General features: G+C 39.5%; 1 protein-coding gene across 4 annotated transcripts in view; it reads left to right on the forward strand.

Moving 5' to 3' along the window:
• Window positions 1–17,128, forward strand: part of Snap25 (Synaptosomal-associated protein 25kDa) — a 123,550-nt gene that overhangs the window by 19,821 nt on the left and 86,601 nt on the right. For 3 of the 4 annotated variants that reach the window (XM_043211366.2, XM_070279923.1, XM_043211372.2), the window contains one exon: window positions 7,337–7,385. The exons of the other annotated variant lie outside the window; for it this stretch is intronic. In XM_043211366.2, the coding sequence (XP_043067301.1) occupies window positions 7,337–7,385 (49 nt within the window). The remainder of the gene's footprint in view (window positions 1–7,336; window positions 7,386–17,128) is intronic. 4 annotated transcript variants of the gene reach the window in all.

Raw genomic sequence — 17,128 nt, forward strand, 5'->3', positions numbered from 1 at the left:
TAATGAAATATTGAGTAGTACAATGTTTGCTTATCCTAGGAAACTAATTTTAACAGTAAACCTTAGCGATATAATTCAAGTTATTTATTGTCGGGCCCTTTAGTGGGCCTTGTTGGTTTTACAACTGCAGCTCAGTCCCGTTCGCCCGAGTGGCAGAGGTCCAGTGGGTGGGTCCGTTTCAGCCTCCTTGTGGTGTAGCTGTTGTTCAAAAGATTGATGGCCTCATGGTTAGGATGTCGGTCCAGCCTTTCCACGTACCTATTGGCAATAAAGTACATAGATGGGAAATCTCATACAAAGAAAAAAGTTAGGTTTGAGAAATGTTTCGCGCGAAAACGAATGAGGGATAGCCGAGTGGTGGATTGCTTGGCTGATGTGAAGAGTAAGATGAGTTCAAGCCGGGCTTCGTATATCCATTTTTTTTTAAATTTTAAATCTATTTGTATTATATTTTTATTCTTTTAATGTGTTTTCCCAAATTTATAATCCAATCAAGAAAAATAAAAAATTTTAAAATCACCTTAACATCGCCTGAGTTCGTGGGGAACCCGGTGTAATAATCTCTATAAGTGCGGGTTCAACGGCATATTGCCAATATTGTTGTGGAACCCGCGTTGTGGAACCCGCTGTAAAAATGAAAACATTTGAGAGCGGGTTCCACGACAAACGGCTGGCAGATGAGAGAGGGAAAGAGAGAGACATTTTTTTTTGTCACACCAGAAAAACAAAAAAAAAAAATAATTGTAAAAGAAAGAAAAAGTTCAAAATCCTTTGAAGGATTTGAACACAGAAAAATTGTATACGGAGTAACTACTCTATGCCTTACGCTACCACCGAGTCTCCATCTGGAGCGATTAAAAATACTTGTTTATGAATAGTGGACTGTATTATGGTTTTTATTATAGTTTTATGCATTTATTTTCACTATTTAGCGGGTTTACAATGTTTTTAAGCGGGTTGCTATCCGCGAGCGGTTGCGGTTAATGTCAACAAGAGAATGCGGCCGGCTTGCAAAACGTGCAGAAAAAGAACTGAAAAACGATTGCGTGATGTTCTAATACTAACGCATTGCACTGCAATTTCGGCGGGGGTTTCTAATTTGAAGAAAATATAGTCCGGTTTTGGTTCCCAACACAATCCCAGGACTTTAACAAATCGAAATGAGCGGTCTTCTTCTAAATCCTCTGGTGGATACTCACAAATCTCCTTTGGCAACGACTTTAAAAGGGCGTAACAGCTTGAGCTCCACTTTCGCAATTTGAATTGAGCTTCGCTAAGAAGCAGAATCAATTCATCTTTGAGTGCAATGAGATCCTTGATGTTGTCGCATCCAGTAGGAATATCATCAACGTACGCGTCTCTGTTGAGCACGACAGCAGCGGTGGGATACAATTCGGCATAGTCATTCGAGAGCTGTTTAAGAACTCGAACTGCAATAAACGGCGATGAAGCTAATCCATATGTTACTGTCAACAGTCGATAATGATCCAGCGTAGCGTTTTCATCCTTCCTCCAAACTATGCGTTGGTACTGTGTATGTTCGTCCGACACCAAAATGCCTCTAAACATATTCTCGATGTCTGCACAAAATACATAACGATGCTGACGAAATCGAAGGCATACTCCAATTAAATCCCTTTGAATAGGCGGTCCTATATGCAGTCGCGAATTAAGAGAATGACCCGTGGAATCCTTTCCAGAGCCGTCAAATACCACTCGGCAACGTGTGGTAGTACTATCTGGCTTAAAAACTGCATGGTGTGCCAAATAGTTGTAGCGTGCGGGATCCTCACCGCCTGCAGCAGCCGGAATCAATTCCATATGTTCTCGATTTAAATAATCATCCATGAAATCCACATATTGTTGTTTGAGTGCGGGGAATCTACTAAATTTCCTTTCCAAAGCGGCGAAGCGGTTTAAAGCCTGTGGCAAAGTGGAGCCAATTGGCGTGCGGGGCTTCTTGAATGGGTATTGAACAATATAAACACCATCTTCTCTACGAGCATGTGTTTTCAGAAAATGTTGTTCGGCGGGAACACTGGCATCTATCGTTGTTTTACTCGGATGCACTTGTTCCATGTCCATAAATGAGCGAACTAAGGAATCCAAATCTTCATAAGCGTGATGAACTTGTGCGTGCGTGGTTCAACATGGTTCTTGTTGATCCAGTATCGAGCAATAACCTACATGAGGTCTCGTTTCCCCATGTGTCAATTACATTGGCGACAACAGTTGGCAGTAGGGCTGGATTGTTGGCCCTCTCCAAAATATGATGGCCAACAGCGGCAGTATTCGTATCAGCCGCAATCGAGTGCGCAGGTGCCACAGGAACCGATCTTGCTTCAATCGGGTGTACTAACGTGTGATGCTTAGCGTTGCACTGACGGCAAGTGTTCGATGAATTACAATCCCTGACTTAATGCGAACGACTCAAGTAGTTGAAGCATAATTTTGTATCCTTGGCGAAGGTGCGGCGGCTACATCCAGTGCCTTGAATTCATTGCATGAATATATAGAATGCTGTCCTTGGCAAAATATACATTCGCGAGACGACTGAGTTGATCCACTGGCATGAAAGGCGGCTTGGCGGCGTCTACTCTGGGCTGGTCTTGAGCGTTGCATTGCGGGTAAATCCTGACAAGACTCCAAAGTATCACAATGAGCGAAAAGAAAGGCGAACAGATCATCTATGGTGACGTCTTCAGTGGCCGATATACTGCAGTTGGCCCAAACTTGTTTAATTTCTGAACCTAACTTTGACAGCAAAATATGAATGAGCCATACATCGCGGCTGTCACAGTTCAGCGCATGTAAGCCTCGAATGCATTCGTCGGCCGAGTCAATTACCTTGCGTAATTCTGCAATATTCGAATTGTTAGCGGTTGGAAACGAAAAAAAAATTCTGAACAAACGATCGAGCGATTTTATTATAACGATTTTCTAATTTTGCCCATGCGTCTTGGTAATTATCTTTACAGACGGCAATATGTTTAATTAGGGACAGTGCTTCTCCCTCCAGATACGATTTGAGATAATGAAACTTTTGGCACTTGGAGAGCTTTTCTTTACTATTTACTGAGCTTAAGAACAGATCACTAAACTGGCTCCAATCCTCATATTTACCAGAAAATGTGGGAATCCGAATTTTCTCAAACCTTAAATCAGCAGTTCCCGATGAGGTATGAATTTTCTCCAAAAGGTTGTTTTGTCCCTCAAATAGGCGTTCCACTGTACTTGAAAGTAGAATGTTCGACTGGTCCTGTCCATGATCTTGACCTCCCATGTCCTTGATGGCGTTACTAAAAATAGCATGCGCGGCGTAGAACTTGTCTTCGTATTCGGGTATATCCAATCCAGGGTCTTCATATCCCTCCTCCAAGTGAAATTCCATTAAATCATCTGAGAGCTCCATAAAGTGGTTGAAAGTGGCGACCAAACGCTCCAGCTTGAATTGCAATGTTTCCACATTCTCACATCTTTGTGAAAACTCCACAGCACTGTTGAGGGTGCGCGTTATTTGCCCCTTGCAGGCACCACGTTGTTGAATCGTTCTATGCATTATCGCGTTCATGACGAAAAAGCGGTAAATTTGTCTCTAATGTTCACAAAAGTAAATGCACAAATAAACGCGGCTATCCGGCTCGAAGGACCAAAATTTGTTATGTTTATGAATAGTGGACTGTATTATGGTTTTTATTATAGTTTTATGCATTTATTTTCACTATTTAGCGGGTTTACAATGTTTTTAAGCGGGTTGCTATCAGCGAGCGGTTGCGGTTAATGTCAACAAGAGAATGCGGCCGGCTTGCAAAACGTGCAGAAAAAGAACTGAAAAACGATTGCGTGATGTTCTAATACTAACGCATTGCACTGCAATTTCGGGTATGCGTGTGAGCTTAAAGCTCCCAAATGGTTAAGCGGGGCAATGATGTGCGCAAAAATAGGTACGATAATAAGAAATTAATTAACAAGTAAAGAAGCAAATGTAATACTATTTAAATGCAAAATAAAGACGAACTATTTCTCAACAATACTATTTGTTCTACTAACTAACAGTTCTTCTAGTTTTGGGCTCTGATGTCCCATCTATGTACTTTATAATCTTTGGTATTAGCCACTAATAGCTATTTAAAAAAGAAATTTAGATTTTTTAAAATTTGATTTTTCTTCTTGAACCAAAATGAAACAGATTTTCTAGTTTTTCCATCTGTTTTTCTGTCCTATGCTTACACTCTTGCAGAGGGTATTATAATTTTGTCCAAAAGTGTGCAACGCAGTGAAGGAGACATCTCCTACCCTATAAAGTATATATATTCTTGATCAGGATCACCTCCTGAGTTGATATGAGCATGTCCGTCTGTCTGTTTCTACGCAAGCTAGTCTCTTAGTTTTAAAGCTATCGACTTGAAACTTTGCACACCCTTCTTTTCTTTGCACGCAATATATAAGTCAGAACGACCGGGATCAGCTTACTATATCCTATAGATTCCATATAACTGAACGATCGGAAATGACCCAACTTTCGTTATTTTGTAGATAGAAAGCTGGAACTTAGTGGAGATTCTATTTTGGGTCAGCTAATCCGAGTTACCAAATTTTTCATGTTTTAACTAAAATTGTCAAAAAAAATCAATTCGTTATTTAAAAAGTAAACCTTAAGCAGTAAAATAAAATGTTTTGTTATACCCTTGGAAAGAGTATTTTAATTTTGGTCGAAAATTTGCAACGCAGTAAAGGTGACATTTCACCTCTTGAATGGATGCATGTCCATCTGTCTGTTTGTTGTTACGCCGATCGGCTTGAAACTTTGCACATCCTCTTTTCTTTGTGCGCAGTATAGAAATCGGAACGGCCGGTATCGACCGACTCTATCCTATAGCTGCCATAAAAATAATTGATTACAATTGCCATAGCTTTAGTATTTTTAAAGTTAAAGAGTTGCAAAAATTTCTTGCAAAAGATCCCAGTAGGCCCTCAGAGAGCATTTTACCTTATTTTTTACGCTCATCTTACGCTAATCTTACGCATATTGTCGTTGAAAGTATTCTGTTTTTATACCCTTGCAGAGTGTATTATAATTTTGGTCAAAAGTGTGCAACGCAGTGAAGGAGACATCTCCGACCCTATAAATTCTTGATTCTGCGCAAAATAGTCTCTCGGCTTTAAAGCTATAAACTTGCGTAGAAACAGACAGACAGACGGATGGACGGAAATGCTCATATCAACTCAGGAGGTGATCCTAATTAACAAAATATATACTTTAGAGGGTCGGAGATGTCTCCTTTAATGCTCCTTCATACCCTCTTCAAGAGTATCATAAAAATGAGATGTTAAACTCACAACAGGTAAAGTTACGTCATCTGTGTCGTCCTCACCATATACAAATGAAATGGAATGAAACTCGTCAAGCTATCGCAGATAAGTTTGGCTACCTCAAGCCTTTTACGATATCTTTTACTGTGCAATTTTAATATTAAATAAGATTGGACAGTCGAAGTAAGCTTGATTTAGGCGACCCGTCTCCCAAGTTGTCCTTTCAGTCAAATCTTCCCTTGTTCCCGCAGTGTTTAAGCAATAAACTCTTTCATGCACAGTGGCTCGTTGTCGGTTGTCGGTTTCTGGTTGTCGCATCAAATAACCGGGACGTCATCGACACTTTAGGAAATTATTTTTCGTTTACTAAGACTGATGAATTCGCTTTATGGATGGATTTCCGCTTTCCTTTAGGTAATCCTGCGTTTGAAATGTTGTTGTGGTTGTGAATTTGTGGATCTGTGAATCAGTTTTCAGGTCAGTTTTGATTGCGGGTCAAATTTCAAAAGGAAAACCAAAACTTAGAAGCTGTAAAAGTGCAAAGGGTCACAAGCAATGGCATTATTGCCGTTTTGCCCAACTAAGCTCTTAATTCATTATTAGGTCTTCCAATTCCAGAACTGCCTTCCAATTCAAGCTTTAGAAGTTCACATGTTAACCAAACATGATGGACAAAAGGCTACCAATCGATAGGACCAATCATAAGAATAAAAAAAAACTCTCAGATTGCGGGGACTGCATCACGAAATGGAACAAAATGTACAAACTTTAGAATTTTAATAAATAATAAGGACGAATAGCGTTTCCAACTTCTAGGTCCCCAGAATCTGGTACAAATAAATGCAATATCTCTAATGGACAGTAGTGAGTTTTCGTCTTAGAGATAGGCATTTGAGCGTCTTTAGTCGTCGCGACCACCCCACTTTATATTTGGCTGATGATATTGGAATTATGGGAAATTTAAAAGTAACTCGAATTATCAAGCTTTAGAAGTTCACACTTTAACCAAAAGTGATGGATAAAATTAGGATTAAGAAAAAATTCTCAGATTGCGGGGAATGCATTACAAAATTGACATCAACCTCATCTAGGTCGGGGACCACCGGAGAAAGCGACATTATTTTAAAAAAATGTTTCAAAGGCAGAAAAAAAACTAAAGATTCAAGATTCAGTCTTAAACCTAAAGCCGTTGATCAACTTCTGCTTATTAACAAAAATGTGATGATGTGATTTCTGGTGCAATTTTTTGTTTTGTTTCTTATAAATATTTGTAATCTTGATATATTTGTAAGACCTTTTTGGTAAAATTTTATTTGATTTAACTTTGTACAATAGTGTACTAGAAAATGCATGTAACTTATCTGCTGGGCGCATCATCTGGATCATTTCCATGAGCTCTACGTTTCACATTGTAGCCCGAACCTCAAGACACGATGGCTTTCAAATGACATTTTAGTTTGGTCCGGGGAACGTAGCCCGAACCTCCAGACAGGATGGCTTTCCAAACGGTTCAAATGACATTTTAGTTTGGTCCGGGGATAGGATTCCGGTGTGAGTAGGATATTTGTGTGTGGTCAAGCGCATAAATAATACCGTATCTTTCCGGGGCTATAAATTAAAGACAATAGGGCTTGCCTAATTCACAGTTGACCTCGACGAAGCGGTCTACTATCCGCGACCGAATTAATTAACTTAAAATAACCACTTGACCAATTGATCACTATTTTAATAATTTTAACTTTGTTCTTAATAATAATAATGTTCTTAAAAATGTTTCATTACAAGGACCACTTTTCTTATTTACCCAATATATTTTACGTTTGAAAAATAAAATTCGTTTACAAAATAAATCTTGGCTATGTGTTTCTACCTTTTTCATTATTGTCATATTCTTACATACAAATATTAAAATATATATACTGATACCTACAAAATTACAATTATTTACATTGTAAACCATACTAACACATTTAAACTTATACACTTTTACAAATTGTTTACATTTCAATTTGCTGGACATCAGAGCAAGGAAGCAGGAATACGTACACTTGTAGCCCTTGATGATCAAGGAGGTGAGTCCAGATAACAGAACAATATTGACAGTTATTATACAAATATTTAACAATTATTTAATAATTTCACACAATATAAATATATACATACATACTAAATTTGAATATATGATGCTGTGCTATATCCAACCCTTTCAGTAATATATATTTTATAAATTTTAAATGCTACGTAATATGTGCCTAGTGAGCACGATTCCTCGCCTTTGCCTCTTGAGCCACTGGAGCTCCGAGTGATACCACGATGCCCTCACGCATCACCGCCTTAACCTAACCAAACCTACATGTCCTCAAAATTTTAACTCGATCCGATAAATATTGCTCATGTGCAATTTTCTTCGACTCCCATTCCCCAAGTAATAAACGAAGGAATTTATTTTGAAACATTTTAAATTAATTAAAATTAATTAAATAATTTATTGGAAATGTTTCAGAAAAACGAAAATTTGTTGTTTCAAAGTTAAAAAAAATATTTCTTTTATTAAAATATATTAAAATGTTAGAACTGTCCAACAGGGACAACCATTAAATATTGTGGTAGAAAACTTGGCTTATGTGTAACTTAAGTTAGAGGTGGAAAAATAAGAATGTCTAAGAGTTATTCCGGATAAGGTCCAGCGGGAGAGTTCTGCACAGCCACCGCATCTGTTCGCTGTTGTCGAGGAGAGTGGTCGCCAACTCGTTGGGGTGGTTGTGTAGTTTGTGGATGAACTTGCTGCTGCTTTTCCTGATCTCCTCCTTCACCGATGGAAAGCCAAGCACCTCGTGGATTGTCTGGTTGTCGTGGTAGACGTTGGCCCCAGTGGCAATACGGAGGGATCTATTTTCAAATGTATGGATAGTCCGAATATTAGTCTTACTGGCCGTGCCCCAAAGTTGGATCCCGTATGTCCAAATTGACCGAATAATCGCCATGTAGATTAGGATTTTCAAAGAGGTCCTTAGCTTCGACCACCTACCCATCAGCTAATAGTACGCCTTTAAACTTACTTCACACTGCTTTCGCTTTTTGACTAGGTGAGGCTTCCAAGTAAGCATCTGTCTAGCATGAAGCCCAGTTATATTGGGTTTTCTTCTTGTGGGATGGAGGAGCTGTTGAGGTGGACCGGTGGGCAATTTCCCCGACGGAGGGAAAATGTGGTGGCGGTGGATTTATCGTTATTCAGTTGAATATTCCTTTTTCTTTGCCAATCGCCGAGAAGATCTAGTTGCTCCTGCATGACAGCAGTTGCCTCTGTAGCGTTGTCAGCAGCGGTCAGGAAGGCGGTATCGTCCGCATAGGTCGCTGTTATTATGTTGGGGCTCCGCAAAACTGGGAGATCGGCCGTGAGTCATTGTATAATAAAGGGCCCAGCACGCTGCCTTGGGGACTCCGGTGCGGACTTCTCTGAGTCCAGAAGTGGCCTCTCCGCATCTGACCGCAAATTTGCGGTCCATCAGGAACGACTCCAGAATGAGGTAGTAAGTTCTGGATAGGTTAGTCTTCAATTTAATCAGGAGACCGGAGCCAGACCCGGTCCAAGGCTTGTTTGACGTCCAGCATTACAGCCAGGCAGTACTTCATGGTTTTGGAGGCGTCCAGGATATACTGCACCACTCTGTGGCATTGTTCCGGGGTTCCGTCGGACCGCCTGAAGCCAAACTGGTGATTGGGGATCAGACCAGCCTCGTCCAGTACTGGCAATGCTCTACTCAAAAACACTCAATTTCTAAGCATCTATTATAAATTTTCGTCAGTATCTTGATGCTTGGAGGTGGCAGAAGTTTTAATGCGGCTGCATTGATGCCATCATCGCCCGGGGCCTTGTTGTTACTCAACACTGAAATCTGGGCGGCTGCGTCCTCTTTCGTCACAGGTGGTATTCTGTCGTCGCCTCGTGCGAGCTCTGCCAAGAGTTGTTCCGTTTCTGCTGCCTCTTCTGGCGAGCAGCGGTAGAAAGGGGAGAATACGCTTTCCAGGTGTTCGGCGAACGCGTTGGCTCGGTCCGTCTTTGACCTGCACCAACTGCCGTCGGCTCGCTGAACAAATGGGATCCTCTTAAAAGGACGTCGTATGCTTTTCGTAATGAGGCACAGATTGTTTTGTGGGTCACCCGGTTCCAACTGATCAACGAACCCGTTGAACGCTTCCTTCCTCAAGTCCGCCAAGAGTTCAGAGAGCCACTTGGAGACTCTATTCAGGTTGGTCTTATCCCTCGAGTTTCTAGACAGCATCCAGACCCGCCTGAGTCGCCGCTTTTCCAGCATGAGAGCCGTGACGTCTGGATTCCAAAAAGGGATGTCCTTGTCAGAGGCTCTCGGGCGGTTCGAAAGCCTTATAGCTGCCACGGCTGCTGCAGCTTGGATATGTGCGGTCAGTTCCTTTACGGCCGCCTCAATCTGGTCGGGGAATTCCAGAGCTGTGTTAAGATCCGCGGCAGAGCACATCCAATGAATTTCCCGATGGCTTTCGGGCCGACCTTAGGATGGCTGACGTGTATAGAGAGACGCCAAGAGCGCTGTGGTCAGAAATAAGGTCGGCGACTTCTCGTACCTGGATTCCGACCGAGTCCAGTCCTCCTGTGATGGCGAAGTCCAGGACATCTGGGAACTTCGACGGATCTGTTGGCCAGTAGGTTGGAGCGTCTGTAGCATGGCAGCCGAGATTACGAGCCCAGATTTGCCTTACTAGGGCCACGCCTTTTGGGTTATTGACTCTGGAGCACCACCAAGGGTGTTTGGCATTAAAGTCCCAGCCAATGAGAAACTTGGGCCCGAGGGAGTCCAGGAGCATCCCGAAGTCAACGTCGCTGACATTGGGTCTGGGGGCAGTAGGCAGCAGCAATGGTAATATCTCCATTGGTGGTGGCGACTTGAATTTTAGCGCATTGGACCCAGTCGTCTCTAATGGCTGGCAGGGTCTCGTACTTGCGGATGAGGATGGCCGCACCCCCATGACCTCTTCCGTTTGGGTGGTTGACAGCAATAAGGTCGTATCCTCTGAGGGTTAGATAGGATCTGTTTGTAAAATGGGTCACCGATATGAGGAGAATATGAGGATTTTTCAGTTTTGCAGTAGAGCTCCACTGCTGGCCTGCTTTTCACCAGGCCGCTGGCGTTCCAAATTGTGACAAAATTTGGAAGTATTCTGACGAATATTTTTTTTTCGCGCGGCTCGTGCCTGGTAGTACAGCACCAAGCCCACTAAGGGCTGCTACCGAACGTCGTTTCGGCAAAATCGTGCGGATAGATCCGAGTATAAAGAAAAGTGTGAAAGATTATAAGAAAGGGTGCTGCTCAGATAGAGCTTAAGAATAGAAGTTTTAAAGTTGGAAGTAGAGCAAAGCGAAGTTATGTGGTAGAGACCATTGTAGTCCTAACATAATACCCTTAAGGGTAAAGGATCAAAGTTTCTTGTCTTTATACTAGGAACATAAAATTTAAAGCGTGTTAGTAAATCATTGCATTCTTTAGACCATATTTTAATACAACCAAGAACACCCTTTGCTTCATTAACCACATTACATTTTGATCCACTCAGCTTTGGGCAGAGATGAATTTGTACTGAAGACAAAGCTTTACATCATTTGCATACATAAGAACTAGGGAGTAAATAATAACGGGTCAAGATGACTTCCTTGAGGGACGCCAAATGTAGCATGGACCATGTACTGGAAATGTACTTGTATGTTTTTAAATAAGACTCTTTGTGTTCTTCCATCTAAGTAGCTGTCAAATCAAATGCTTTGATAAAGGCTGTGTAAATAACATCTGTTTGACATTTCTTTCGAAAGCCATCTATGACAAAGGATGTCAACTCTAATAAATTTGTGGTGGTGGAGCGACGGTTAATGAAGCCATGCTGACATGGAGAGATGATCGAAGAGCAAAAGTGTTGCAAATGAGAAGTAATTAATTTTTTAAAAAACTTTGGAATTGCCGACATTAAGAGATGACTCTGTAGTTGGCAGCATCGTACTTTTTTCCTTTTTTATGTAAGGGAATTATGAATGATTCCTTCCACTTCCACTTCCAAAATCGAGCTTTCCAAAGATAGTTGTATGAGTTGTATAAGTTGTGATAACAGTCTATGAAGAGGTTTTCACAGTGCCCTGGCACAGTATTTTAGCACACAGCTTGGTTATCCATCGGGGCCTGGCGAATAAATGGGTTTGACCCTTAGAAGATCAGATAATAAGTTGTTCTCAGAGAAAAACGGACAGAAAATAAGATTCGCTGCTTGAATGTTATATGCGTAAGGCTGATCTGTCAATTTAGGTAGAGAACAAGTTGTTTGAAAAAATTCTGCGAATAGATCGGGAATGGCCTGATGGCCCGAAGTCGCAGATGAATTTTCAAACGTAAGCAGGGGTGAAAAAGATACTTGTTTACGCTTAGTGTTTACAAAATTACAAAACTGCTTTGGATCCAAAGTAAATTGTATCCGGCAGCCGCGAATATAATTCCTGTAACATTCAGCGTTTTGCACGGTAAAATTTGACCGAGTTAGTAAATACGAGTATCTTGAAAAATCTAACCTATTGCATCTTTTTTATATTTAAGTAAAAGCCTGTTTTTAGTATTTTTTAGGTTAATAAGGCACCTTGTAAACCAAGGAGTATTTGTTGCAGTGGACGAATATTTCCATAGCGAACATGAGTCAAAAAATGTATTGAAAGTACAGTAAAATTTTTCTTAGGTGATATTAAGTTCGGTTCATGCCAGAATATCGGACCAATCATATGTATCGATAAAGATATTAAGTTTGTGAAAATCAGCTTTACGGAAACAGCGAATATTACTTTCCACGCATGGAGACATCTGATCGATACCAGGAATGGTTTGAAATCTAGATTAGGCACTAGATAAATTATCTTGAAGGAAAAGCTAAAGGGTTGTCTTAGTTTTTTGAAGAGAAAGAAGAAGTGGTGAAAAATTGGTCGACAACCTTGTGTGAACCGCGAACCCTTGTTTGAACAAATCGTTTTAACATCAGCAGAGGTACACGAATCTTGAATATTGATTATAATTTAATTTGTTCATATCCGGCACCTTTAAATCGTCTTTATACTGGGGGTCCTTTCGGTAACTTACCCTGCTGACTGTTACTGGGGTTTCATTTGATTGGATCCGTGGTATCACTTGAAATGATGACACAGAGGACATATCGGATGCTGATCATAATTGCTCATTAAAACTATATGTTCGAAAGCTGAATTATTCTCAGTTTCAGCTTTATTCTAGATAGCAGTGGATGGTAGGCTGGGATGAAGGAAATGTCTTACAACAAGGCTTAACTAAGCAGAAGAATTTAAATTCCATAATATCAAAATTAACAAAAATATCAAAAACAAATATACCTTCATGCACTGTACCAAATACAGACAATGCGTTGAATACAGCGGTTGAAGTAGGCAAAGAAAAACTGCTGAAATAGAAATAACAACCTCTATAGCGTTAGACAAAAAGAAGCAATAAAAGGGGAAGAAGCAGGTCCGAGCTATGCTTGGATTAAAACTAAAAAGCTAAAAAGTTTTTTTCTAGTTCTAGAAAAAATCTAGTTCTTTCTTTCACTTATTTTAGTTAATAAATATTTTTCAGTATTTCAAGTACATCCAGTATTTTCACGTACAGCAACTTTCTCATCGCCAATATCTAACACTTGTGTAGAGAAAATTTCGGCGGATGGATCCCGAAGCATTTAAACGCGCATACTTTTCGTCAGTTCTACTTTTTCAACGTTACGCAACGATTTAAGTAAGCAACGTCGCGATGATTTTAAGTAAGCATTTAGATTTAGAGAAGAGTTTGTCTGAAATCACCTGAAAGGAGTAACAAAGAGCAGCCAAATAGTTTATCATTGTGTTTTATACCCGTCAATGTCCAATCCAATGCCTCAAGCGAATGATTACGTGCCATAGTGCATTCATCCAAAATATTCATTTTAAATTTTTTCAGCACTATGCTGAAATTTTTTCAACATAGACATTATTTTTTTATGTTGCACACTGAATCTGGATTATTTTGAATGTTCAATGGCATGTTCAATGTTTAATAAATAATTTTTTGTTCGTCATTAAGTGGTGGAATATTGCTATTGTAGTGGACTACCAAGGCCTGTCATTTCTGCAGTATCTTACTGTAGTTCACGGTTCATATCTGTCATGAGTAAAAACATGCTTCATTCGGAAGAATGAATTGACTTCGAATTGACTTCAAGGAACAGGGTACTGGCTCATTTTTAAATTGAGTGCATGACAATATAGGCATTCTTTTTCCAAAGTACCAATAATCACTTTGGAATAAGCAGAATATTAAACATCAGGCTCGTACTTGAATGCCAGTCGGAGAAATGGAACCGATGTAAATCCTTGATGAACTTTTTGATAAGGGGTCGGCAGGGCCCTATTTCAGGAGCATATGGCACACACATAAATGTACGATACGTTACGCTCACAGCCTACTTACTGTTATTCACATGATACAATTATACAAGGTAGTCCATTCGTTGACTTAAGTCACTTATTTTAATTTTAACATAGTAAGCGTTGAATAGTGCGAGTGAAACGGCTATACAGTACTTTGATAAACCCTCACACGGGGCATGGGGCTAAAAGTTTTTCTTAGATATGACAAGAGTTGTAGTGTTTATAATTTTATTTTAATTAGTTTTGAATTTGACATAATTCTTCGTTTATGTTTTTGGACAACCATTCTCTTGTTTAAGTTCTTAATTGTAAAGAATATACGTATCTTAAATTACATTTTTTTTATATTTACACCAATATCGACCTGCTCAGCGGCGTTTAACAAAGTCTGTGTTAAATTTTTATTAAAAAAAAACTAAAAAAAAAAAAACAAATTTACGCGTAGCACGTGCTTGCGACAAGAACTGGAAAAAGTCATTTTTTTCTTGGCCACTTAAAGTTTAAAGTTTTGAAAAAAAAATCACCTTTCAGTTTGACAGTTTGAAATTAAGTGACCAAACCCGAACGATATGTCAGTGGAATGGACTACCTTGTATAATTGTATCATGGTTATTCATTACTATAAGTGCAGCCATTTCGGAGGAGTATAATTCCCGCTAAAAAGTATATCGGGAACGGGATATAAAGTACCCTATATTCGTCTCCTGGCTCTAAGCTACCTCCCTACCAATTTTTACTCAAATCCGTTCTGCCGTTCTTGATTTATAAGTGGTGTAACGGAAACACAACGCATGATGAGCTCCGGCCAAAGTGCACTGACACGAATTGCTCTCGGATCCTGTTTCTTGGGCGACTCTGGAAGAATCTGTTAAGCAGCTCTCTGCTTGATGCAATCGTTTCAACACAATTCTTTGGTTTTCTAGTACTTAATCTAAAGAAGGGGTGCCCAGCCCCATAGCTCTTGTTGCTTCTTTGTTGTTGGAAGTGCTCTTTCGCATAAGGGAAATTCAATGTCATATTTGTGTGTTGCTCCCAGCATAGGCAAAGGCCAAGTACAATAACAATTTTTCGTTTTTACCCTTTTCTCCTCAATCGTGCTAATCTGAATGCATTTTGTTGTTGGATTGCCGAAACCTTTTCACTGCAAGAAATTAATTCTTGTTTTAGTTTCGGCCAAAATAGTTAACTTGAAGCGATTAAATTCTTCCTCGCAGATCATTTTTTAAGTGAGAAGCTATGCATTAATTGGCTTAGTCTAATAACAAGCTGTTGTAAAAAACAAGGGCCTTTTTATAATTTCTAAAGTAGAATGTTTTTTTTTTCATTATAATGACATTTATTTGAAGCCCCTTGTGAATCTATATATTTAACAGAAAGGTAATAAGCAGATGCTACGGCCCAGCATTGGCGGGCGGCATCTTCAGTTTTAGGAATAATCAGCCCCATTATGCAGGGCTTTCCAGAGAGCCGACCCGCAGTGAAGCTATTGGGAGTACTCGAGGGAAGTTTCACAACTGCACTAATGAGATGAACACGTAATCTTGACATTAATTTCATTTCTCTCTTTGTCTAGCACGCTGTGTTTACATGACGTCTTTCTTAAGACTTCAAACTAACGGAGGGAAATGACACAAATTGTGATCGATTAATTATCTAACTAATTAATAATTTATCTTTCCCAAGTAAATGACCATATATAAACCGCGTTTATTATAATTAAATTATGTATTTGTACAAATTTCTGTAACGCCAGTACAAGAAGTTTTTTGAAAAACTTTTTATGCCAAACTATTTCTATAGTTAAGATATAGATATACTTGTATATAGATATATATATTAATATTAAGATATGGTAGATATAGACATTTTTTTACAATTTCCCTTACAAACGTGATAGAATTCTGAACGGTTGTATCTTGAATATAGATCCTTTCGATTTGAACTTGGACTCGTATGGTATCTGCGCAGATCAATTTTGGGTCAATCTTTTTCACGCGCCACTTTATTTATGTTTTTGGAAAATTTTTTGATGCCAAACTATATAGTTTTTTTGATTCCAAACTCCAATAGCATCTACAAATACGAATTGTGTGTGGTTGAAAGAGATGAGTACCGTGTATAATATCCGTGTAATATTATATATCCCAAAAATCCCGAACATAGCGTCCTTTCTTAAAAAACACTTAAAGTTCGATAACCTAAAATTTCAATTCTAATCATAAATCTAACTTATAGAAATTTCGACGATGTTTTATTATTATAGGTAACTATACTTTTAATAATAAAACATAAAAAAGGTATAGGTTCTACTAGTTTGGAACTGACTGGAAGATATGTGTACGGGGTATAATATAGTCGGGAATCTCGACTATACCAGTCAGTTCTTTTTTTCGGGTGCAGTTTTTTAATCCCTGATTTTTGATTGACTGTTCGTTTAACAAAATTTTAAAAACCGGGCCTTAATTTAATTTTCATGCTTGAATCCGCTCGAAATTAGTCTTGATTTGATCAATGGTGTTGGAGGCTAGGTTAAGTTAGTCCCTTCTAACTTAAGTTTCTGTCCCTTGGGATACCGTATTAAGATCTACCCTTACCGTGTTCAGGAGACTACTAGGCTAACAGTTCGCCCACCCTGAAGAAGTCGCCCCACAGAATTCATTTACCTAGCATGTGTTCTCACTATCCAGTGCTCCATTTGAGTGATTGATGATTTTGATGATAAATGGTAAATGGAATATTGGAATAATTGGAGATAATGAGCCATAGGTGGCGAACCAACTGGCAATTTGGGACAGATTCCCAGCTGAGTTGGTTTTTTCTTTTATTGGCTTCCCTAAGCGGGAGTTTGTAAGAAGCTATTTGTATGACAGTAAACTGGAATGGTGTGGTGGTATGCTTCCCTACGCTGGAGTTTGTAAGAAGCATTTGTTATTCAGTTGCCAGGTGATGTCCCTGTAACCAGGACCAGGGAGATTAGAATAATGTCATTCTTATTTGCCATCATTATCTATATTTCATTATCTCGTGAAGAGATAATCTACAGCCTGAGACTGTTTTTGAGTTGCTGGTGATCGAGCTGAAAGCCGTATTCAAAGTTATATGAATTAAGGTGTAAGAGTGCTTTCATTACAGCTATCACTTCGGTTTGGAAGACGCTGCAGTGCTTAGGTATGACAGAAGGCTCTGATGTTCCGTTGTAGTGCTGAAGTATCCGGTGTTGTTTTAATTTCACAAATGTCTTTCGTTTTACCTGATTGTCGTCAATTTCTCCTGTTTAATACCAGCTAGTCCTGGTAGGTAGAGTATGGCGTTTACTAGGAGTGGTTCTAAGAGCGGTGC

Source organism: Drosophila bipectinata, chromosome 3L (assembly GCF_030179905.1).
Source record: "Drosophila bipectinata strain 14024-0381.07 chromosome 3L, DbipHiC1v2, whole genome shotgun sequence".
Lineage (NCBI taxonomy): Eukaryota > Metazoa > Arthropoda > Insecta > Diptera > Drosophilidae > Drosophila > Drosophila bipectinata.